Source organism: Dermacentor silvarum, chromosome 1, assembly GCF_013339745.2.
Source record: "Dermacentor silvarum isolate Dsil-2018 chromosome 1, BIME_Dsil_1.4, whole genome shotgun sequence".
NCBI lineage: Eukaryota > Metazoa > Arthropoda > Arachnida > Ixodida > Ixodidae > Dermacentor > Dermacentor silvarum.
Genome location: NC_051154.1, coordinates 17,850,431 through 17,876,409, shown reverse-complemented (window position 1 = coordinate 17,876,409; position 25,979 = coordinate 17,850,431). Strand labels below are relative to the sequence as shown.

Genomic DNA, 25,979 nt, shown 5'->3' with positions numbered 1-25,979 from the left:
TGGAAATGCGCAGACATGCATGCTGCAATTGACCACCAATGTATTTGATTGCCTGCTTTGGGAATGAACATCTCGAAACTGGTGTCATCCTGAGAATTCAATCCAAATATACCTGCTGCACTATCTGCCATAAAGTAATTAATAAAAAAATGTATAATTAGTTGATTTCTTGTGCAAGTAATCTCCACTTCAAGTATATGAGCTCAAGAACTAGAATTGTGCTATATGCCAGAGGCGATTTTTAACCCTTAGAGGTCAATTTTTCTCGCCAAACGCGACCCCCCAAGTTCTATTTTTTTTAATTGCTGATCCAAAATATTAAGTATTGACCTATTTCTAAAGAAATTACAGCAATTTTTTTAGTGATCGTTAAGTGACAAAAAATTATTTGCTATAGGTAAACATGCATCATTTATTCATGAATACAGATGGGCTTGCATAAATACGTATAAGAATAAAAAAGTAGATACATTGAAATACATATATTCCGATAGGGCACTAGGGCAGGGAGGAATCTGCGTTCGACTCACTTGCAGCAGCGCAACCAGCGTGGTGCATCGCCCATGGCATAATTGAACAGTGTATGTGAGCGCATGCTAAGAAAGCTTGTTCAGAAAAACCTAACGAGTCGGAAACTTGCAGTAATCCTTCGTCCCATTGCCAAGGAGGGGGCAATCAGTTTTCGCGAGTCTCAAGAAAAGAAACGCAAGAATGGCAGCATCTTTCACATACGGCGGCATCGTTTGTATATACCAGCACCCGCCTGTGAACCGATGTAATCGCACCTTTGTGAGCAATAAACAAGTGAGCATCTAGCGGTTAAGATTAGAAACAAGAGATTAGAAACAAAATAGGCATTAGTTCTTGAGAGCGTGACAAACAGAAACGGCCTGGGAGACGAAACCGAAACTATCCACCACGCACCCGTGCAAGCGGTTGCTGAAACGCTAAAGCAAAGCCATGCAATGAAAACAATAAGACTACAGAGCAAAAAAAAATAAAAATTCCTTGTATCCACACAGGGTAGCAGCACTTGCTAGGCAAAGAAGAGTTAAAAAATTAAGGCATTTTGCAAACATACAGACAGTGTCATAAATATATGGCATCAACCATTTGGGATTTGTTCACGGCACTGTATACACTGACCTACAAAGGGTTAAAAATTCTGTATTGTCTAAAAAGAGAAAGCCCGTATATTCTTACTATTTTAATGCCAGCGAACTCTTACACTTTCATCCAAGCCAATAATAATCAACTGAATGCCTTGGCCCTTTTTCTGCTTGTGCTTAGCATGTGGCTGTAAAAAGAAACTGACAAGATCTACTGTTCCTATTGGCAGATGTTATGTGCATGTTATCCATTCAAGGCACACAAAGGCTCGACCTCATTTGCATGAACTGAACTGTGCCAAATTGTGCGAGAAGTAGCTAATGTACTTACAGCTTTTTCAAAGAGCACTCTCGGGGCCAAGATATTCTTAGGGGATTGTATGGGTGGAACAAGTGTGCATTAATTAAACAATGCAATTGGCACCATGTTCATGGCACCACTGACAGTGATAAAAAAAATGAATGGTAAGGGGTGGCTTTGTTGGAAGACAAGAATTCAGCAAACTTATGCAGCAGCAAGTAAAACCACAATATTTTTTTAATCGGTTAATTGAAAACATTTCTCACTGAGACTTTGGACGATGGCATGCCTGGCAATTGGCTACAAACATACGCAAGATGAGAGCACAACGAAATGAGATACAAAAATGAGGTGCAATTGGACATTTCTGCATGTGCACATTCAAATGCCAACGAGCATGCTGTACTCCTTGTACATGCGAGTTTTTTAATTCACAATTGCAAATCACAACGTGACGAGTAAATGTTACCCAAGTTCTGTGACAGGCTTAACTATTATGGAAAACGAGTTCTATGGAAGCCCACAAGGTGGATGCCACATGCAGTGTTCCTGTGGTTCGAGTTGCCGATTAAGGGGAGATGCTCCTCAAAAAAGACTTTTTTTTTTTTTTCACCTAGGGCTTTGAAATTTTGATCTGAAGTACAGTATGTGATGCTGATTTTAAAACTAATTAGTTTTATTGTAGTTGTAATAGTTGCAACATCTGCAAGAACAAAATATAGGGTTTTTTAGGGATGCACTTCAGCTTACAATTTGTTGCAGAGCATCATGCTGTAATTCATTTCGCTCCATATGAACTGCAGAGTGCAGAAAACTATCGAAAATGTGTGCATAACACACTACATTTTAAAAAAATTGAAGAGTACCACATGTTTTTATGTTCCCTGTAACAAGATTAATCTTTTTTTTTTTTTTTTGTAAGAGTTAGACAGTTTTAGTTTAGCATACAATGTGTACCATTGTGTACGCTATAAAATAGCGGGTAATCACTGCACGTGCAGAACGCTAAACAACCCATAGTGTATAGCATACACACACTATTTCTCAGATTTAGCTTTACTGCCTTTGCGTGGTATACATAGTGTCACGACTAAAGAAGACAACGAAGTGAGGGACACGAGCTCAAGCATCTCTCTCTCCGAAGAAGATAAAGTTGGCGCGGCCAATTATTGTTGGGCTTGAATATAGAGCTTGTGCTTGTTGGCGCACCGTCGTTCTGTGTGCTGTTCTTCGCATCTCGTGAGACTGGCGGAGGTGCGGGGTAGTGGGTAACGCCCTTCTTAGTGATCTGGTTGAGTTTGTGGTAGTCGACGCAGAAGTGCAAGCTGCCATCTTTCTGTGCCATCCCGCACAGAAGAAAATTATTCCACCACAGAAAAAGAGTGTCTTGCAGTGGTTTGGGCGGTGATCAAATTTCGCCCATATTTGTACGGCCGCTCGTTTGATGTTGTCAGTGACCACCACTCACTTTGTTGGCTGACGAACTTAAAATACCCATCAGGACGATTGGCGCGCTGGAGCCTTAAACTTCAAGAATTCGACATGGCTATTGTGTACAAGTCTGGAAAGCGGCATACGGATGCCGACTGCCTTTTTCGTGCCCCATTCGAACCTGCAAGTACAGAAGATGTTGCAGTTGTCAACACGACTACGCTCGCACAGCAGCAACGCGAAGATCCAGAATTGGAGCCCATTATTAGCTGCTTCCTGGAGGGTCGCACTTCTGCTCTGCCAAAACGTTTTGGAAGAGGACTTCCATCGTTTTGCTTACGCAACAACGTCCTCTATAAAGTGAACTTTTCTCCGAACAGAAGCCCCTACTTGCTCATCGTCCCACCATCTCTCAGGAATGAAATATTGCAGGCATGCCATGATGAAGCAACATCCGGCCATTTGGGCTTCACACAAACGCTCTGCAGAGTGAGACCAAAGTATTACTGGCAAAGATTGACGGCGACCGTTCAACAGTACGTCTGCACATGCCTTGATTGCCAGCGGCAGAAAGCGCCAGCCGTCAAACCAGCAGGCTTTCCTCCATCCTACCAAAGTACCCAGAACCGCATTTGCACAAGTCGGAATGGATCTGCTAGGCCCATTTCCAACTTCTGCTACGGGACACTGATGGATTATTGTAGCCACGGACTATCTCACGCGCTACGCTGAAACCAAAGCTCTACCACGGGGAACGGCCAGTGAAGCAGCTCGATTTTTTATAGAGAATGTCGTACTGAGACGTGGCGCCCCCACAGTAATAATAACTGACAGAGGAACTGCATTCACAGCCGAGCTATTGGGCACAGTTTTAAGACTTAGTGGCACATCTCATTGGCAAGCAACGGCGTACCATCTGCAAACGAATGGACACACTGGAGCGCCTCAATAAGACACTTGTGGATATGATTTGCGTGGAGCATAAAAACTGGGATGAGATATTGCTGTATGTCACCTTTGCATACAATACGGCTCAGCAAGAGACGAGGATGACACCGTTCCGCCTTCTTCACGGTTGCGATGTCACAACCATGCTGGACGCAATGTTGCCGCATGAACATGGATGCGATGGCGTCGAAACTGATGCTGACTACATTACTCAGCGTGCTGAAGAAGCCCGACAACTTTCACGCATACGTATTCGTCGGCAGCAGGAGTACGATGCAGGGCGCTATAACCTTCGTCACCGAAAAGTCTCCTACGAGCCTGGAGAAAGAGTTTGGGTCTGGACTCCTGTTCTCCGTCGTGGCCTTTCAGAGTCATCCGATGTCTCTCTGATGTCAACTATGAAGTCATTTCCGATAGCCCACATTCCTCAAGGCACCGACGGCATACACCTGACATTGTGCACATCGTCCGGATGAAGCCTTATTTATCCGAATGAAATCACTGTAACATACACGTGGACAAATCCTGGCGTCGTCACGATAAAGCATCGGGACGATGCTTTCTTGGAAGGGAGGCATTGTCACGACTAAAGAAGACAACGAAGTTAGGGACACGAGCGCAAGCTTCTCTCTCCGAAGAAGATAAAGTTGGCGCGGCCAATTATTGTTTGGCTCGAATATAGAGCTTGTGTTTGTTGGCGCACCGTCGTTCTGTACTGTTCTTCGCATCTTGCGACAATAGTTTACATAAAGCATGGCGGTGGTCCCAACCGCTGCCCGCTTTGAATTGAATTTGGCGTTTCTTTGGTAGAATTCACTTCCTTCGTAGCAAATGTAAACAGCTTTCACATAGTCTCGGGCCGCTCCAACGACAGTATATTATGGATAACCTTGTAGAGTTTTCCAGATCGCTTCCTTTTTTCGAACGAGTCTAAGCCTAACGAGAGAAACCTTCGAGATGTCAGCGCCACCTATCGGTGAAGTTGGGAGATGGGCACAATGACGGCAGTTTTTTGTCGACTATGATGTAGCACATCTTGACAGAGGGTTTCATGGCATCTTAGCCAAATCTAATAGCTGAAGAGATACAGCGGTCATCCAAGCATCACGAGCCTCGATGCATCAGCACATGTACTCTCAATATCTGTAGTCGATCTAGACACACTATGGAAGCAGATTAGTACTCATTTGCTAACTCGCACACATACAAAAGCACTCGCATTTGCTACCATGCAATGAGGGATGCCACGGCTCACCACGATGTTGCCGTTCCACTCGTTGTCGCAAAGACAGCACAGCTTCTTAGCGCACTTTTTTTACATCATAATACGCATACGATAAAGCATGAATGGATATATAATATAAAGACTGCAATTTTAAACAATACATAGAGTGCACTTGATAACAGCAGACTTAGTTACAGTAATCTGCAATTACATTGTCAGAATCCAGCTCTAGTATAAAGGTTTCACTGCAAATGGCTCGACTTGCCATTTTTCGCGACTGTCTGTGCTAATTTAAAATTATAATTCTTACTTAAACTGCTAACAGCATGCTCGATCATCACTATAAATCATGGTCTTTTTACTCCCATTAAAATCTCTCGACACATTTTGGGCGGTTGTCGGTCCCTTTAAAGTATGTATTTCGTCATGTAGATTTCTACGTACTGCTGTGTTGTTCGTAGGCTACTAATAAGCCTTAAGAATAAATCTAAATCATTTGCAACAACAGCATCAAGATTTCAAAAGTATACAATACCTTATATAAGACCTTTCAATAAATTTAAACCATGAAAGGTTTGTACCCAGTGTATCACCACTTTATTTTATTTTCATTGTGTTGGTATTTTTGCATGTACTTTTCATAGCACACACACACGCACACACCTCAGAGCTAGTTTTAAAGCGAAGCTTTCCAGGCAAACCCTCTCAGACATTGCTGACTGTGGATGCTGCTGCTGCTGCTGTTTTGCCAAATAATTCACACAAAGGACAGTACCCATATCAGATCACCTCATGTAGCCCCATCTGTAGTATCCAAAAGATGTGCCAGTGGCTGGCTCTGTCCACTACAGAATTACACATTGAAACAACGGTACCTAAATATCCTCAGTGCAAGAAATGTGCACCTTCAAACGCACAACTCCTTTATTAAATAGAGTGAGGCTTTCTATGCCTTCTTTCCCAAGGTTTGGCGCGTCTGCTCGGTTGGCTTCTTGCCGAGTAAGGTGGGCCGGCCCTGGAGATAGTGCAATAGTAAACTGGGCTGATCCCGGAGATGGCATGATGAAAAAGTGGGCCGACCCCGGCGACAGTGTAATCCGCAGTTGCGTGGGTCGCATGGTGGGGGTTTCCACATCTTGCTGATTTGGCGGGCAGGCATGTAATCGCTATGCTGCAAAACGCGTTGCAGAAGACGAACAGTTTTATTTCATTTAATTAACTGGTTCACATAATTTCAAAATGTGCTCTAGACCTGCATAACTTTTTTTTCTATACATAGGTGGCAACTGTCTTCCCCATTCTTGTGTGCACTGCGAAGCAAATTGGCTCAATTTCAAATCATTATGGTCAAAACCAAACTATAAGGGCAGTTTTCATTGTCCAAATTGTGTAACCTTCAGTTCAGGTCCGCCAGTGGCAGATGCACAAACTCAGCAGCTAAGCTAGGCCTAACCTCTGGTGAACGGGATCGACACTGGCTCAAGGTTAATTTCTGTGGCTAACAAGTGCTCAAGCTTGTGCATTTCAACTTTGAAAGTATGGTTCGATCCATGCTGAGCACAACTAAATATAAATACAAGGTACTGTGGCAATCGCATTTCGGTGACTGCTATTGTCAGCGTAGCTGGCATGAAAGCCCGTCGCACTGCAACTAGTGGTTGTTGGTCCACCAGAGTCATCGTCGGCATCAGTGTCCTACCCAGGAAGTATCCATCGACCAAAAAAGAAAATTACTAAAACAACTGATAAACACACAAGAACAATTAAGTTCGCTTTCATGCAGCTGTGTACATTGCGGCGCTCAATGCCATACATTACGTTTCTCGCGGCATCTACTAAGGTGGCACCACAGCGCAATACAAAAGGTGGATTGTCAGCACTTATCTAATCACAAAATGGCAGCTATCATAGGATGCGAGCACTGCAACTAGCAACATGATGCATGATCACAGCTCACTTTTTGAAGTACACAACAAGCGTTTTGACATGCAGAAAAGGTGCGCTGTATAGCATTTAGGCCTTCAGCAGTAACTTGCACCTCTGAAGGTTAGCTGTAGCTTGTTTGTGTTTCTAAACTACATTTTGCCACTACTAAAAGGCACACACTGCAGATCACAAAATAGAATTTTTTTGCTACATTTTATTTGTATCTCAGCACAGTTTGCAATTTTATTGTGCTAAATTTTGAAAAGCTTTAGATTCTTAGTTTATGAAAATAGAATAAGCGAGCTTCCTTCATCAGGCTTGGATACCTTACAAGATGCTCGCTGAAAGCAGACTTCTTCCAATAACTAGGAGGGCCTTCAGACTGCTTTGTCCGATATAGTAACACCACAGTAGCAATAAAACGACAAAAGCATTAGGCTGGTCACAGTGGTCACAACCCCTAACTGTCAGATACCCATTTAGCAGAAAACCTGTGCCCAAATTCTATGGCGAGATGCAGTGATGCTCCACTTTACACTACCGTATTTTCCGGTGTGTAAGTTGCACCCTACTAAGAACAGACACTTCTGCAGAAAAATTAACAAATGAGTTGCACCTTCATATAAGACGCATGCGTTTCACGCATTGCGGGTTCGCACACAGGTAACTTCGTCGCGAAATGCCATACTTACCCGATTCTGACGCGCTTAGCTGCTACATATGCACCGCTGATGAACCGAATATTTTGGCCAACCAAGACATGAGGCAGCCGATATCAAAAGTGAGCTAGGGGTGATATCGAGCGAGCACCTCCCTCTCCGAACGTTCGCTTGCGCTCTCGTTATCTCTCGTGGTTGGCCAGCACTGCACTTTCCTCAGCGGTTGTCAGCATGGCAAGGCAGGAGCGCAAATTGAACATAGCCTACTAAGTGACATAGGAGCAAAAACATGTTCAAAAAGCCAGACGCTTTCGTGGTTTATCATCATCAGTAAAATAATGGAGGAAGGGCCAAAATTGTGGCACGTTTCGACGCATAAGACCTATTTCGCACTGTCTGCGCATGCATAGGCACGTATAATGCTAGCTTGCACGCATCGGCAAGCACATGTGCTTCGAGTGCTGCCGTGTAACGCCTGCCATCTTCAGTAAATTCCATATATAAGTCGTACCTGTTCTATAAGGCACACCGACGAAAATCTTGGAAAAAATTACGTCTTATACACTGGAAAATTCGGTAATCAGCACTGTGGCCACTAATCATCCATTCACATGCTTGCCCACTCTCCCAAACTTGCAAACTGCAACTTGCTACTATATGAAGAAGGCATGAAAAAAAGGCGAAGAATATGCAGATCCCATGCACTGCAGAAACTAACGTTATGCAAAGCATTTCGCAGGTAGCCAACTACGCAGCCTCATTTACTGCCCCGCAATGTGTTACCAGATGGTGCAGCATGCCCATTTAAGGCAAGCAACTGTATGTGGTGTGCAATAACAATGGATTGATGGTGATGATGAATGACTTATTGCGCAACAATAAAACAACCTGTGCTAATGCTGAAGGTAGTGCACAGGGTAAACTGGCCGTTCTTTAAGGCAGTGCAATGTCATATAGCGTCACAAAGCACTAGCTGCCACAGGGAAACTGGTATGCACCGACTTTCGTAAGCGCATTGCTGCTATGTGATGTGACAGATGCACCTAACAGGCACTATTGTTTTAATTAGTGAGACTCCTCTGTACGACTACTGCAGCAATCATTGCAGTTATGATAAAATAGGTGAGATATTGCCTATTACTGTTATGAAGAGTTACAATTGTTTACGTTAATCCTGTAAAACCCAAACAACAAAGTTCCATATCAAGCAAAATTAGAACTTGTTCACCTTTACTTCCGGCCAAGGAGAGTATATTTGTACAAAAGAAACAATGATATGTTATTAGAGTAAGAATTTAATTTGTACAGTAATTAACTGATTCTTTATTCAACTCTGAACTATCCACAACTGAAAATTTGCTCCGGTATATCAAGAACGTGATTATTTAGGCTAGGCGTTAAGTTTCCTGGGCTTAGACCAGAATTTTGAGGCATCGAACTCAGCGTAGCAAAAAATGACACATGTGGCATTACAGGGTTAATACAAAGTAAAGCTTCCTGTTTAAAGTCTCGTTTCAATCCGAGTTCAAGCTCTGGTTAACTGTCAAAGGGGTTGAATTTTTCTGACTTTTTTTGGTGTGAAACAGAGCTTGCACAAAGCATTAACGCTTTCGTCACAAAAACAAAACCTCAAGTAGAATAGTAACGTTTTGAAGCAGGAACAAAACTTGGTGAAACAACCCAATCTGTCTGTCCTAACGCTTTTCAAACCGAGTCATGACCGTATGGTGGGTCATGACTCGGTGGGTCATGACTTGAGGCCCAGGGCCTCAAGAACTTGAATGAAAGGAATGTGAGCAAATTTTTTGAAAACCAAGCTCGGCGGCCTGTTGTCATATGCAAATGAGCTTGTGGTTGTAGACACAGAAGTCTTTATCCGCATTAACACAGAGATGTGCAAGTTTCAAGAGAGATGATAAGAGGCATGAAACGTATGCATTTGTTCAGAGCACATAGTCCAGTGAAATATTTAAGGGCATTTAATTTCTGGAACGAGAGGCATAGTACTTTTCGTTAGTAGGCACGCTGCCCTTCAAACTGAAAATGCCTTTCTAGAGCTTCCCTCACCACTTCACTCAATATTTTCGGTCATTTGCGTTCTTTCATTGTGGCCAAATACAGTGATCATAACTTTATTGACTGACTTTCGAGGCTTGGCATTCTGGGTCCTGAAGAACCAGAATGCGATCACTGCAATGCCCATTGTATGATACACACCATCCTTCTATGACAAAGCCTCTGCACAATATCCTAACCAAGCTGTATTTGTGACGCATCCACTTTGCATTTGGTAAGCATTCTACCATTGGCAATTTCAAAAAGAACAATGTGGTCTACTAATATGTTTAGTGTCTTCGCATACACTTGAGCCATGACTTAACATGCGGCCAATATTATGGCACGAATGCTATCAACCACTTTTGGGGTTATGCTGTTGGAAGTTTTTTTGTATGCATGCCTTTGGTCTCAAATTCTGGCTTCTAAAATTTTTTTTTAAATCAACAGTGGAATACGAATAATGCTTGTCACTTAATGCTTTCATCATGCAATCAATTCATGTTATCGGTTCTCTTTCTCGCAGCATAAACTTAAGTTTGAACTAATAAGGTGTCTACCAAGTTGACGTTCCCAAATTGCCTGTTTCCCAGGTTTTGCCCGATTGCTTTTGTAAAATTCCCTGAGTGACGCACTTCTGTTTTATATAGAGACGGGCTGGTGCTATAACACCTAATGGAAGCATGCTAAACATAAAAATGACTTAGAATAGGTGCACAAATATCAAAATTGTGTCTGCAGAAACGATTAGCGACATTAATGGAATCATTCGTGGTATTCAGCATTTAACTTGCTCCATGATTAGTGTGTGTGCATGTGGCGAAACATGTTTGACAACAATCCTTGGATAATATGAAAAGTGTTGCATGAAATGTTAATGCACTTCCTTAAAACATTCCTCAATGTGTTTGTCAAGTTCATGGTCACACTCTTGGCAAACCTCACGTGGTTGGTTCTATGCACAAAGCAGGAGAACGCTAAGGAACCATTTTGGTTCAAAGGTTGTTGTGCCAAATCTGGGGATTAAGTAGAATGAGGTGTGCTCATTTGCGAACAGATTGGACAGACTGTACCTGGACAGCAGCTTTTCCATTTGACGCAGCAACATCTTTACGCTGTGCTGATCAGTGGACAATGTATGAGGGATGCTGTCATAACATGGCACAGCTCTCCCACTTCCACCGCCAAGTAAGCCTCTTATTTTTCGACTCCCAAGCACATTCCATGTCTGAACAGCTCAGGTCAGGTAGCTTGACAAGCCTCACACTTAGGATGTACTATGAGCTTAAATTTTGCAAAGGCTAAGTAAATAGCATTCTGTGTATTGGATTCAACCACAGTGTTCAACAGGATCTGCAGTCAAACAACACATTTCAGTGTCAACAGCATTAGTTCATTATATTAGGCTCATTATATTAAGGCTCAACTGTACCTCTTTAACGATATACATATTAAGACATTTTTAGTTCAACGTTAGCGTAATAGCAGGGTTAAGGGAAATAGTGTTACCATTTTGCAAACAAACTTTGAAGAAAGCGAGTTTCAATAAAGCGTGATAACGCAGTTTACGTGCCCAGAACACTATTCAATTACACTTCAAATTTCGCATGCATAGTGCATTTCGAAGCGCACAGCCATGGCTGCCACTATGTCTATGGAAAGACGGTAATGTTAAATCTGAGAAATAGCATGCGTACGCTAAACGCTATGGGTCGTTTAGCGTCCTGCGCATGCACATTTTGGTCCCGCTATTCCAATAAACATGTTAAACTACTGTCTATTCTTGCAAAGTTTGCTTGGTAAGCAAAGTGCATAGGCTATGAACGTCACACCTAACATCAATCCACACTAAACACTGTGGCGTCATATCTCTGCTCTTCTCTCAAGAAGTTGTCCTAACAAGGAACACAATTTTATTTTTAAACATGCTCATTCCTTAGGCATAGAGAGTTATTTCTTTCTCTATGACGAATTTATTTGGATGAAAAAGCAGATGGAAAATATATTTACGGGGTATTCATGAGATGGGATAGCAAAAGGTACTAATAGGATTTTGACTACAGTTAATTCCGGATATATCAAACTCGGATATATCCAATTACTGTGTATATTGAACAGTTGTAAAATCCCCTTGAAAATACCAAGCAAAAGTACAGCGATGTACTATGTGTACATCAAACTCCTGTTCATCATTATTTCAATATGTTGAATACTGCGCCGAGCTGCGCCCGGAGACATGATCGCTTCTCGCATTATCGGCAATATTTAAAGTTACCTAACAGTTTGGACAAACTTTGTAAAAGCGTAGGGTAAAGCTACAGCAAAACATTCGCTCCACAATTTAAGTGAAGCGTCCGTATTAATAGAGCTACGAACGATTGCAAGCTACCCTCCTCCCTAGTCATGCTTTTTATCCTTAACTGCTTCACCGAGCGAATTGGGGCTAAGCTCCACCTTCACTGGCTTTGTGTCCCAATGTGACGTCATGTCATCTACTTCCGCTGACTTGGAGTCAGCATGCGAAGCCTCTCCAACCTCTGCTAGCCGCCTGGCTGTCGATCCCCAGAGATAGCTATTCAAGCAGCGTGCATTGTGAGCGTTCTGTCGCAGCACCAAGAGTGCCCAGTATTTAGGTAAATGCAGGTGAGCTGGGTGTTTTGACAGATGGGGGAGGCGTAAACATGAGTGGCCTAAGGAACCTTAGAGCTGCCTGCACGGTGCAGCCACCTGGTGGCGCAGGGCTCAACCAGCCAAACAGAGCTAATATTGCTGTAACCAAGCAGTAGAACATTTTAAACATATAAAAAGACGTGTTCACGATTACACTGCTGCCAAAAATTTACACCAGCAGCTAAGTAGAATACACTTGGTTACTGCTATATTAGCTCTGTGCTTGTCTGGTTGAGCTCTGCGCCATCAGGTGGCAGGTGGCTGCACCCTGCAGGTCGCTCACATTTGCGCTTCCGACCATCCTCCAAAATGCCCAGTCCACCTGTGTTTACCGGAATACCAGACACGCTAAAACTCTCTATTGTGGTAGTAACCCTGTGACGTGATACACTTGGTTACTGCTATATTAGCTCTGTGCTTGTCTGGTTGAGCTCTGCGCCATCAGGTGGCAGGTGGCTGCACCCTGCAGGTCGCTCACATTTGCGCTTCCGACCATCCTCCAAAATGCCCAGTCCACCTGTGTTTACCGGAATACCAGACACGCTAAAGCTCTCTATTGTGGTAGTAACCCTGTGGCGTGAAGTGACGGCCGCAAACGCATAGAACCTGGCACTGATCGGATACCGACAGACCGATGCCTGCGGCCACTCCGCTCTCCTGTTGCCTTGCTGAGCTACACAATGTAGCAGCTTGACATGTTGCCAATCGCTAGATTTGCAGCCCACAACACAACAAGGGTGATTCATGGTCCTCGCAAAAAAAAACCTCGAGACCAAGACTGACGACCGCGCAACACCGGTCAACACTAAGCATGTTGTAACACAAGCAGACGACATTTGCTGTGTGCCAGAAGTGCTTGAGTGTAGTGATAAATTGTCGTGAATTCTCTTTCTGTTACTTTTTGTTTTATAGAAACAAATTAACCAACATTCCAGCTCTTATGAACAACATTTGTTCACTATAAAGTTGGAAAAATAATCGATGTAACGTGAGCAGCCAATCGAATAGCTTGCCTGAGTGACGTCACAAGCGCCCACAACATAGATGGTAACAGGGCTGCTGAAAACTCAGGGGAGCAGTGCTGCTGCAATCGGTAACGATGCACATTTTTAAATCTTTAAAATAAATTACCCGCTTTACACGGAGCACTTAAATGTGTCCCTTAATGATCAGAAGGACTAATGACTGAGTACATTTGTACAACATCGTCAAAATCGTTTCAGGGTCCCCTTAATGCTGACAAATTTGAAACGGCACTGTTTTGGCAGATGCTGTCAAATAAGATTAAATCTGAAGAGCAGTGCATGCCATGAACGAAGCTCTCAGTTTTGCTTGCTGCGAATATGGATGGCTCGTACAAATTGCGGTCATTTGTTATCGCGAATTGCATTTTAGGATTTCGCAAGCAGCCAAATCGAATCCGACCCCTACCTCAACTCAGATGAATCTTAACATTACAGTTTGAATATAACAAAACCACCGCACGCCACATCGACACTTCATGGAAAGACCCCCCCATTGCGGCAGCAGCGCGCAAGACTTATCCCTGTGCGATTCGTGGGTTTGCGCTAAAGGCATTTCATTAGTGCTCGCACAGTTGGGCTGAGAACGAAGCAATGTAGCGGCCGCGAGGCGTCGGAGTGTTCAGCGGCACACAAATAGAGGCAAGCGGACTTTTTAGGGCGGTCAAGAAATGAGGACGACTGGTTCCAACAAGAAGTCGATTCCGGAACCCGAAAGACTGCTTGCTGCCCATGTATGACGTTCGCTCACTTAAACAGCGCATTGTTTGTATAGTAACGGACACGCGGCCAGGCACATTCACATGCAATTCGCACTACAAGTGCGCAGATGGCGGCATGTTGCGTATCCATACAGGCTAGTTTGCTGCCGCGGTGGGTTAATTTCTATCTGATCTTCAATACGAACATGCAACAAGTACTTCGAAGTGCGCAAGTCACACACCAGTCTCACATCCAGGAAACGCAGGCTTTTAGGGTTAGCGATGTGATCATTATTTCAAAGGTCATGCCGCTGTGAGAGCAACTTCCAAGTGAGCAAAAAATTAGACAACTTTTGTCCATTTGACACAGCCTTGGAGAAGCAAATGGTCAAGTTCCCACCTTTCACGATCTTGAGAAACTGTCCGAGACGTGCGGAGGTCTCAGATTAGTCTCAGATTAGCTTCAGATAGGCATATTTTATATTTTTAATCATCAATATATCGAACATTTTGCAACCCCCTTCGAGTTCGATATATTCGGGATCAACTGTATACTACAAAATAATGGTGCGGGCACAACACAGAAGACACAAGAAAACACACATTGCAGTGTTTGGTTTCCTTGTTTCGTGTCTTCCATTCTGTGACCAACTCACCCAAGCCTCCATACACCCACCTATTCGCAATGCACACTGACAATATTCGTGACTCCAACTAAATGCTCGCCCCCTAGCTAGCTACACTGAGAACCAGCCGATATAGGCTCCGCCACAGGTTCTCACATTACAGCGTGCACTGCAACGTTGCCCCATAGTTCTCAAATTGTCGCGATGCCGCCGAACGTAAATCCAAAAAAGAAAAAAAGCTGATGTCAAAAGAATTTTGCTGTGTACCATTACAGCGGGTCATCGCGGTGGAAAGACAGCGAATTATCATTTATGGCAGCCAACGTGCAATGGAGAGCAACTTGGATAAGAAATTTGCGCATTGGGAAAAAGGTGACTGACACTATGGTGTTTTTTTTTTGTTTTTGTTTTTCACAACACTTCACTTGGGATGACTTCTTTAATTAAACCTGGCAAGTAGACCAATGCTTTCTTTTGATATATTTTAAGTACATTGCTGGCATTTCAAGTTGCTGAGTATACTTTCTTTAGGCAGGCGCTTTAATAAATTTGTGATAAACGCTCAAGCTTCATTTCGTTGGGTTAATTTAGTTTTGTGCCCCAGCATTAGTGTTACTAATGGCTTGAGCAGCAGAAATATTCTTGCTAATGTGCTTTTGTCTGCAGGCACTGGTAGCATGGACGATAACTAGCTCGGAAGGCCTCAAGTTGATCATGACACGTTATGCTGCAAAGCGACATATCTTTTTGATAGCATGCTTGAGTTTAGCAGTGTAAGATGCTGCTGTTTTCTCATTCAGCATGGTGAGTTGCGAGTTTATTTGCTTGCAAGAAATTTAGAAGAAACTGCAAACAATGCTCGTTTCAGATTTGGAGCATTCGGCGTGGCCACAACGTAGCTAGTTTGCTTTTCGACAATGTGCACACAGCCAAATTCCATTACAATTGGTTCGATTCATTTCCAAGTCATGCATTTACACTAATACAAGTGCCATTGCTCAAAAGAAAACCCTCGCTAAATTTCTGAAACTTCTTGAAAGAAAGGCAACTTGGTCCAATTGATTTCTGTGTTCCCAAGCCTTGACCCTACCTCGAACACTGCGCACTGCGAGCACGAACAAGCACCAGTCATCACACGCAGACTACCTTATCACACGGATTAGCTAACTATAAAGAGAAAGGTGCATCCCGACTCACAAACGGAACTCGCATTTGTTTTTATCCCAAGACACACTGACCAGGTAACTTAAAAGCCTTTAGCCTCGTTCTATCAGTGCACAATATCCCTATTTACCTTCTGAAAGCACGACAGACGTTACTGCCTATATATTGTGGGATGCTATGTGATATACCGCAACACGAGGCACAGTGCAGAGTTGCCTATGAAAGTTGAAAACAGTCAGGTATCGTACCTGTAGCAGCGGAGCAACACCGCGAACAAGTGCTTCCACCTTTCAGAGGCCCGCTACACACCAACACTTTCCTTTTTTAATCTCTGGCTCACATGAAAAGCTCCTTGTCTTTAAAAAAGACTGATGCGGCTTGATAGGCAGGCCGGACGTTTGCACGCACAGCACGATTTCCAGTTTCATCGCCGAGATCCTTGAGACCGATCTAAATAAAATAGGCACCAAGGGACCTGACGAAACATCTTAATTCTACGCCACAAACGAGAACTTGGAGCACAGCACCAAGCGAAACAGCCGCCTCGAACTAGGATGTCGTAGCCATCTGTTTATTTGGACAGTGCTGCCAGCACAAGTAACAGATTCTGGAGTTGACAATAGGTGGCACGCAAGGTGATCCATAATGGCTGCCACAGAGATTATCGGGATCAGTGATTGCGCGTCTGCGTTAAGGCACACCGAGCTTATTCTCATCGAGTGCTGAAAAAGGTAGCAATGACGCTACCTAACTGCGAACAGGTGTCTCTAGCAGACCTGATGGATCACCTTCAAACCTGAAAAAAAAAAGGGGCTCCCATGCCTAATAGTAGGCAAGAAAGTGCTGAACGCCAGCTATCCGATTTGTAGCGGCATTCATCAAGTCATGCAGCGCTGAAGCTGTTACTATTCAAGGGCTGTTTGCACATTCAAGGTAAGCCGCATAGGAATTTTAGTTTATTTTTTACGAAAGCAGTCGTATCAATATGCCTGAGCCTTTTGTTGCATTTTTCAGTCTCGCTGTCTGCACGCCTTGCGTGTCCTGCGGAAATACATAAATGACATTATTGAATATAATTCATGCCCCGCGCAAATATAAATGACTATTGTGCATATCCAGCAAGGCGTGCATGCTGGTTGCGCGGTACACAGCCGTTTTTGCATTTCACCCATATTGAAATGCGGCTGTCATGGCTGGGATCGAAATGATGATATATGGATTTTATTGGCGCAAGGGCCAGGGATGACCAAAGAGCGCCAAGAGAGATAGTATGAAGCAGTCTATGAAGTGGTAAATGGCAGATGGTGATTGCACATGGGCTGTATAGAGGCCTAAAACATACGCTGTAAATGACGTAAAATATATAGACACTAAAATAATGAGAATGATAAGTGATATGGGCTATGATCATAAAACATATTCTATGTCTGGATAACACAAAATGTGGCAAGGCAATAATGGCACAGCTGCCTCACCAGAGCCCTTAAGCACAAGGGCCCAGAGGCCTGTGCCTTACAGCACTACTATCGCAGCTGCACCCTCTATAGAGAGGGCGTGCTATGAATCCCTTGGGCTAATAACGTGCAACACCACATCGTTTAAAAAATTGAGCACCGCTTTAGACCCGAAGAATGGTTCTGCACCAAGAAACAGTGCGGGATGGAGGGGGATACGCTGCTGGTAAGCTTGAGGAAAATGCTTTTTTTGTTCAGGTTCAGCTTCCCGACACTCCACCAGGACGTGGAGGACGGTCAGCCTCTCGCCACATCTACCACAGCTGGGAGGTTCAGCACCAGTTAAAAGATAAGAATGGGTACCATAGGTGTGCCCTATTCTCAGTCGGCAAAAGAGCACATCACATCGTCGTGACTTTGATAGTGGCGACCAATTCCCTAACTGGGGTTTGATTGCGTGCAGCTTATTCAAGGTTTCGGTATCCCACAAGTGTTGCCAATGGCTCCCGAGTTTTTTACGAAGGAATGGCTTTAGGTCTGTGGCTGGGACTGCTATGGAGAAACTGCTAGCTTTCGTTACCATGGCTTTAGCCATTTCATCTACTAGTACATTTCCTTCGATGCCTCTGTGCCCAGGCACCCATGGCTGGGATAGAAAAAATTTGATTAATTGCTTCTTTTGCTGTAACAAGGAGTGGTACTGCATAGTTCAAGCACCAATAAATTATAATGTTGAAAACCAGTCATGAAACTACCACACTAAAAAGTAAGAATGAAAAAATACTACAAAACACACTCCCACGAACATACACAGCGTCACATACGGCCTGTTAAAACTATCGACCACCTCTCAAAATTAATTTGCTGTTCACTTTCTATTGCAACTTGAATACCAGACACAGCTGTGTAGCGGGTCTACAAATAATGAACTGTTGCAGTAGCATTACGACAGACTTATAACGTTGTAAGGCATAGGCGCAGACTCGATAGCTTGTCTTTTCATGCCCCGTTGAATGTCACATTCACGTGAGCTACAGCCACAACGTCGTAAAAGCTTAATGTTTATGCTTTTATGATCAACGTCGCGAATTACTATTTTGCTTACCAATGCCACTCCTGAAGAAGTCTCTGGCGACAAAGGGAACAATAGAAACCTTCATTGGCACCTTTCACATGCTTGCCGATCGGGAGCTTCACCGCCCATTTCTTTTTATACACGCGTCCGTCAGAAAGGAATGAAGACTTATTTCATCCTTTGCCACTCAATAGGTGCACTGAGGCACGCAACATATCCTGTTGCTTTTAAAAGCAACAAATGCGCCTCATACACGGAGCCATATGAAGACACTGTATGGATAACCCTTGAAGCATTTTTCTCACTGGCCACTCCACGGTACAACCGTCTGCGTGCATTGCAAATATCTTTAGGAAAAGAAAGCCGGCGGAAAATACATCTAGACTAATGCAGAAGTAGGACAGCGATAGAAAGAACAGCACATGCTAATCCACAGCATCATTTAAGAGTTTTTAGCATGTCCACAAACTTCTGTTTGCGGTTTACAGGAGCCATAGATGGCACTAGCAAATCTGGTAGTGACACCTTGTGCTGCTTTGTCCAACTACAATGTGTTTAGAATTTTTTTTTTTTGTCATGTCAGTGTTATAGTCAAAGGAAAAGCATAAAAAGAACTGAACATAAATGATTGTCACAACAAACAATTTACGCCAGCAGTCAAGTAGGACATGGTAGGTCATTGCAGTACGAGTTTTGTGTGCTCTCTGGTTAAACTCTGCATCACAAGATGCCACAACCATCACTGTTGCTGCCATACACCTCTTTGGTAATCCAGTAAGCTGGAAATGGTAAGGCGTTTGTGGACAAGATAAAGCTCTCTGTTATTATACGGCCCTACTGCATGACTTACAGAGCAAGTTTTTGATGAAGATGAAAAAAGAAAAGAAGGTTGTTAATTTAAAGGTTTTAACCATGAGATTTGGTGACACTTTTAGCACATGAAAATTTCTGTCCCTTCATTTTTACCCGTTACTGCATATGCACTCACATTGAAAGGGTTGTGCCATAGAGAAGAAAAAAAATCATCACAAGGGAGGGTGAGGGGCATTTCTCTAAGTGGCAGCATTAGAAAAGTCATAGCCTATCCTATTCTATGCAACTGTATCAAGGTAAAAATTATGGCATGGGCAGCATCCCTGAAAAAAAATCCTCCAGTGCTCACCTGCAGCAGCACCGGGCTGTCCAGCCATGGCACCTGAAGCAGCAGCTGAGGCAGCTGCCTTCTGCTTGAGCATGGTCCAGTCAAAGACGTAGTCATACTGATGATTCAACGTGCGGAAAAGAATGCGGAAGATCTGGCGCAGGTACTTGTAGTCTGGCATCTCCTCAAAGCGTAGGCCGCGGCAGTAGTTGAGGTACATGGTGAACTCAGCCGGGAAACCTTTGCAGAGCACCTCGACAGGTGTGGACATCTTTTTCTCGCTGATTTTTTCGTACTTCTGCTTCTTCGTGGCCGCCTTCAAACCTTGCCAGGGCAAGCTACCCCGGTTGAAGTACATAAGAACATAGCCCATGGACTCCATGTCATCCCGGCGACTCTGCTCAATGCCCAGGTGCGCGTTGATGGATGCGTACCGAGCCGTGCCCGTCAGGTTTTTGTCCTCCCGGTACGGGATGTGCTGCTTGTTCCGGTTGTCTCGGTACTTCTTGGCCAGCCCAAAGTCGATCAGGAACAGCTGAAGAAGCAAAAATGTTCACTCGACTGAAGTTAATGTAAATTGTCGAATGCGTGGGTACTCAAAAACCAACTCAAAAACACCTGTTTGTATGACCTTATGAGGGCACAGGTATGAGGCTGTGGTGACAAAAGGTCGCATACATTATGGTCCCCACCTATTACTCATCCCTTGTTGGCATCCCTTGGAGTACAAGTCCTGGCTACCCCATCTTTTTATTTACACAAGTGATCTACCATTTCCCATCTCTTGCCAAATGTGCAAGCCTGTGGGGTGTCATTCATCAATCAATCACAAATGATACCAATTAAAATGCACTACAAGACAACCTTGAAGTGAAACACTGGCATTACTACTGGCTAAAGACACTGACCTATACAAAAAGTATACTATTTATTTATTTACTTATTACACCTCAAAGGCCTCGATGCACGGCATTAAAATGGGGAAGGGCATGCCAAGTATAGCAGTCGTGGGTTAAATAATATGTTCTTCCACTGGCAGAATTGAATTGGAGGTGATCCATTAGCATAGTGATATGAACAGGCACGTCATTCCAATGATGGGCCATACGAAAGATTTTTTAAAATTATGTTGCTTAACAGTTTTGATGGCTGCTGTGCGATATGCAATGTGAAGGTTGTATGAAATTGTTGTTTGGTGCTAAAGAATAAAAGTGCTTGTAAAAAAGGCAGAGGCATGCGATCGTGCAAGAGGAAAGTGTAGAAACTAAGGTGCTGCGATTTGAGGGCAGTAACACGGGCATGGTAGCAGCAGTTAGAATCAATCCGGAGGCATGGTTTGGGTAATGATCCTGGCATTATGAAAAACAGAACTAGCATACTCAAGCTTAGGTTGGATGAATGTTATATAGGCGAGTAATTTGACAGGTGGTACAAAGACCTAATTATGCCGTAAGTATCCAAGTAGGCCATTTCAAAATTAGAAATTTGATGCATTCCAATACTATACCCTAATCTTATGTTTCTTCACAGAATCGCTAACACATCTGTCAAAAGAGATGAACTATTTAAATATATGGGTGTCAGCCCCTTGAGTAATTTAGGTTGGTACAGGTACGAAGAACACTATTTCGTCTGCTAACAAAGCTAAGCTTCTTGATGTCATTACACCCCCAACATGCAAGGTTACTGGCACACAAAACACTTGCCTGCCCCAAACATCAAATGCATAAACCCTGTAATTTATGCACAGATTTTAATATTTATACCAACCACAGCAACAACTATTTTCTCCCACTGCTGCACCGCCTACAAAATGTGAATGGACCTCCCACATTACTTCTGCAATACTCTGAATATGTATTAAATGATCTTTACTTGAATGCATTTTCAAACTAAAGCACTCATTTGTACATCTCATTTTAATCCTGGTCATTCCTTGCCATGGTTAACCCCTTCTGTGCCTCGAACAATCTGGGTTTGTTTCTGGTTTGGTTAAAAATGGCCACGGACAAGCTCAGTTAGTCGGCGGTACTTTGCATTTTCTAGCAATGCCATGGATGAGCCTAGTTTTGTCTCGGTGCTTACTCAGGCTTTTGGTGGATGGCAGCACACAATCCATGGGATAGCAAAAGTAGAAGCCAATTTATGCTTTCTGAGGAGGTAAGAGGTGTCAGCCGCTGGAGTCTTCAAAAATAATTCGGCCATTTTTGGTCAGACTTTGGGACAATAGCGCAGCATGGAAGGGATTAATGCCAACATGGATCCATTCATTTTTTTTACGTTTATTAGTAGAATTAAACCTCGATATAATGAATCGGCAAAATCGGCACTTACTTCATTATACTGAAATGTCTATACATTGAAGTTCGCTGTCACCGACCGATTTTTCTTACACGAAAGTGTAAAATTGTTGGAATAAAAATTGTTGGAATAATCAGGCAGTGCGAAAAAACAAATTTAAAGGGGCCCTGAACAGCCTTCGAACTTGACGAGAACACATTCCACAGATAACATACGCAGTTGTGAACATATCAGCCAAATTTTGCAGTTGTGCGTGGCACATAGAGTTGACAAGCGAAGCGCGAAGTTACCTTTTACGCAAACTCCCTCTTTTCAAACAGAGGTCTTCTCCTCACCCATTTTAAAGCTACCGGCGACTGGCATATGTCGTCATATGCAAGATTTCCATAGATGGCTCCTATTGGCCGATAGCTGCCAGGCTCATGTTACTCGCACATCCGGTGAAGGTACGCGTCTGGGAGGTGCTGTTCCCATGGAGCGGCAGTGTCTGGCCAACACCTTCTATGTCGACAGAAAAGGTTGCTGGCGCTACGGCTCTCCTGTCACCGCTTCGCAGCAGCAGTTGCCAATTTTCTGTGAAAGGTGCCAAACGCTATCTTTGTTTCCCAGGATCAGTAGTAGGGACCCCATGTAATGTTGAGACATAGGCTTGCCACTGGTAGTTCCAGCAGCTCCGGTACGTATTGCGTAACCTGGCGACCAACACGGGATCCATCGGCAAGCTGTTATGCGCTCTACCGATGTACGCACACGTTTGAAAACACGCTACACACAAATGACATTACAAATCATGGATCGGTTGCACCGCCCCGCTCTGTCTGAACAACGAAGGACGTTGCGGGGGAATGAGAAAGGCAAATGTGCCACTAGTATCTGCACTCGTACAAGGTCTTGAAAAATGATTTCGGTATTCCTGGGAGGCACAAAACTCGTCACAAGGTGTTTTTGAGGCTTTAAAAAAAAAAGGTGATTCGGGGTCCCTTTAAATGAAAAAAAAAAGTTTCGTTGAATCTGAGTCTGTGACCAACGTCATCGTTTTATACAGTGTCGAAAAAGATTTCACAGCGACCGTGCAGCGCAAAAAAAAAAAACAGGTCGAGCACACTATGGTGATTAGTGTAAGCGATGCTTTTGCCTCCACTCCGCTGTTGCAGCTTGCCAACACAACCTATGTTTTTGTCCAGAGTTGGATAACCCTGAGTGCTATGTTCACCTCAGCGAACTGCCCTCGTGTAAGCGATGCTTTTGCCTCCACTCCGCTGTTGCAGCTTGCCAACACAACCTATGTTTTTGTCCAGAGTTGGATAACCCTGAGTGCTATGTTCACCTCAGCGAACTGCCCTCCACACAAGTCCAACCAGCGCAGCAGCATCGAAACCCCGCAGACATCGCAAATAATGTTTGCTTTGAATCGCATAGATCAGGGCGACAACTTTAATGACGAACACTTTGTTCATGGCAGCTACATTTGCTATATTTTTCTAAGGAAAAAATTGTCATCCACCCAACTTTAGTACAAAGCTACAAAGACCTAATTTCCACAAGCTGCTGCCGCAGAACTTACTGGCCATTTGCTGTTTTGCGACATTGCACATGTGCATCATGTTTGAAAAATCTAACAAAATTTAGTACGGTGTCCGAAATTTCTGTTGTCATTATGCACTGCTTCGATTAGAGTCTTTATTACTTTTTTCGCTGGTCATGAAACTTCATCGTACTATGGAAGAACTTCGTACACTATCAACAGTGACCGCTGACGGCACATTGGAGCCACCAATATAAGAGGGCACCCCGCAGTTAAAGCTGGGTGGTGCGTTGGCGCTATAGTTTCGTCGCAGCTTTACACGCTTTCTGCCTTTTAACATCTGCAGATAAGCTGGAATGGTCCTCAGGAGCTTGACGAATGATGCCGAAGACCTGTTGCACGCCACACTGCCATTCAAACTACACAGAAACGGATGAAAAGGTATTGTTCGCTTTACCCAGTGACACTGAATGGCGCAAGAACTGTAAACGGCTTATACCGTAGCAAGAAACCGGTAGTTTCTCTTTCAACTCTGCAATCATTTGCACTCTGAAGACATCATTCGTGGCAATGAGTGTGTCATGCAGGGGACTGTTACAACACAGCAGTGGCAAAAAGCAAACCTTTGGGCCTCCGATCCAAGTGTAGCTTGTTTGGTGCATTGGGATCTTTGGGATTTCACGAAAGTGACTGTGCAACTGCACGGGGTCAAGATAATTTGCATCCTTCACAGGTGAATATATTTTTGCATGTGGGGGAGGCTCACCGCTGTCGCACACATTTTCTTTTGGACAGGTTTACGATTCCTCTGTGCCTGCGTGCTGCTGCAACATCATTCAATTGGGTTACACCTTAAAACTCAGGTTTCCCTTTGTTCTCAAGCGTAAACAGCAAATTGTTTACTTGGCATAAAGTCGAAAGTAAACAGTTTAGTGCTTTGCATATAACCTCAATCATGCCAGCATGCATTGTTCCTCACCAATCAACAGCACAAGGCAATTCTTTTCCAACTTTTGTCTAAGTGATACGCGCCGCTGGAGATCTTAGCGATGAAACTGCATTAAGCACTCGCTCCAGCACATTGTGTGCAGTAATGACAACTTTCTGCAGCACTTATTACAATTATCTGTTCAGCCTTCGAGAACGATTTCAAGCATTTTGCACATTCCCAAGTAAAAATTTGTCTTCAGAGTTGTATTAATTATGTAAACTATGCAAGATAGCAAGACGAGTGACGTGTGCCTTGTCATTTCTGTAAGACCCTGACAGAAATGTCTTTGCTGCCCGCAGCATACTGACAGCAGCAAATCTGCTTCAATTTGTCAAGGACCTTCACGTGTAAATCTACAGCAACGCTCTGACACAGAGCTAAGTTGCAATAGTGCTGCACAGTTTCTTTCAACGGTGTCTTCTAGCATGGTGGTGTTAATCCGAGCTTAGCCGTGATGCTCTGAATTACCCAAAAGTAAGCTAACTTGTAAAATCTGTCAGAATTATTTAGGTGTGGCACTTTAAGACAAAATTTTCTACATACTGCCAATACATCCGTGAGAAGAAGCATCCTCTCATCACTCAAATGTTATGCAAGGTTTAATTTCACAACAAATTTTTGCTCATACTATATTTGTTCCATGCAATCGAGTGGAAGACCAGAATGTGAAAATAGCTATGAAAGGTTACCATGAAATCATGGCAGTCAGCAACAGGAACCGCCAAAGCAAGCGAATGACACTGTCCTATAGCAAACTTGACTGGATATTTTGTAACCAGCAAAAAAAGCATTATAGAACTCTGGTCCAATGGAGTAGGTGGCAGTGCTATGGGTTAATTCTGACTGAGACCTCATATATAAAGGCGTACAAAACTACAGTCGCCGTTATATATTTGTTCCACAGAATACCTGCAAGTTACTTATGGAGTAAGTAGAGATGCTGTGGTTACATAATAGAGCAGCTATGAAATATCGGTTACTTATATCCAAAACTTGTTGCAGATGTAGTGCACTCACCTAAAACATTTACAGTACAAGTAGTCAGTTTATTTTAACATCTCCGTTGACGTTGTCATGAGTCTGTCCCTTTCTTCAGAGACAAAAGGATAGCTCTTTTAGACTTTAACACAGCGGAAAGCGAGCACTGTGGTATCTCGAAACGAGTGGCGACATACTTTTTTCTTCTCACCATTTGAGATTTTTCGCAAGATATCAGCCCACGGAGTAAGATAAACAGGAGTGCCGACTCCGCCACCGCGCAACGCATTCGCTCGGGACAAACCGTGCAACGCAAATTATACATCGCGTAGCGCCATCTGTCGAGGCGCGTGGAAAACACTCAACAGCTTGCTTCCATGTGCGCATGCGCTGAGTGGCGGAGACCGGCGGAGACCGGTGGCGACGGCGGCGCAGAACCGGCCGCGCGGCACCCATAGAGCGTGTCGTCTGCTACAAACGTTGACCCTCGGCAGTCTCAATTTGACAGCAATGAAACACAAAAAAATATATGCGCACAAATAATAAAAGCGCAAATAAACACGCGGTAGCGTTTTTATGCACGCATAACAAACATTTTTAGATGTCTTTAGAGGAAACAGACGATAAATGATGCTGTACAAAAAGACACAACAGAAGTACTTGTTTTTCACTCAACG

The 25,979-nt window shown here is 43.6% G+C and overlaps 1 protein-coding gene across 3 annotated transcripts in view; it reads right to left on the bottom strand.

Moving 5' to 3' along the window:
* Nucleotides 1–25,979, bottom strand: part of LOC119457478 (casein kinase I) — a 54,394-nt gene that overhangs the window by 2,508 nt on the left and 25,907 nt on the right. For 2 of the 3 annotated variants that reach the window (XM_037719061.2, XM_037719069.2), the window contains exon 5: nt 19,529–20,042. In XM_037719061.2, coding sequence (XP_037574989.1) covers nt 19,529–20,042 — 514 coding nt within the window. Of the gene's footprint in view, nt 1–5,888; nt 6,186–19,528; nt 20,043–25,979 lie in introns of those variants that run through there. The other variant, XM_037719073.2, reaches the window with a different exon arrangement.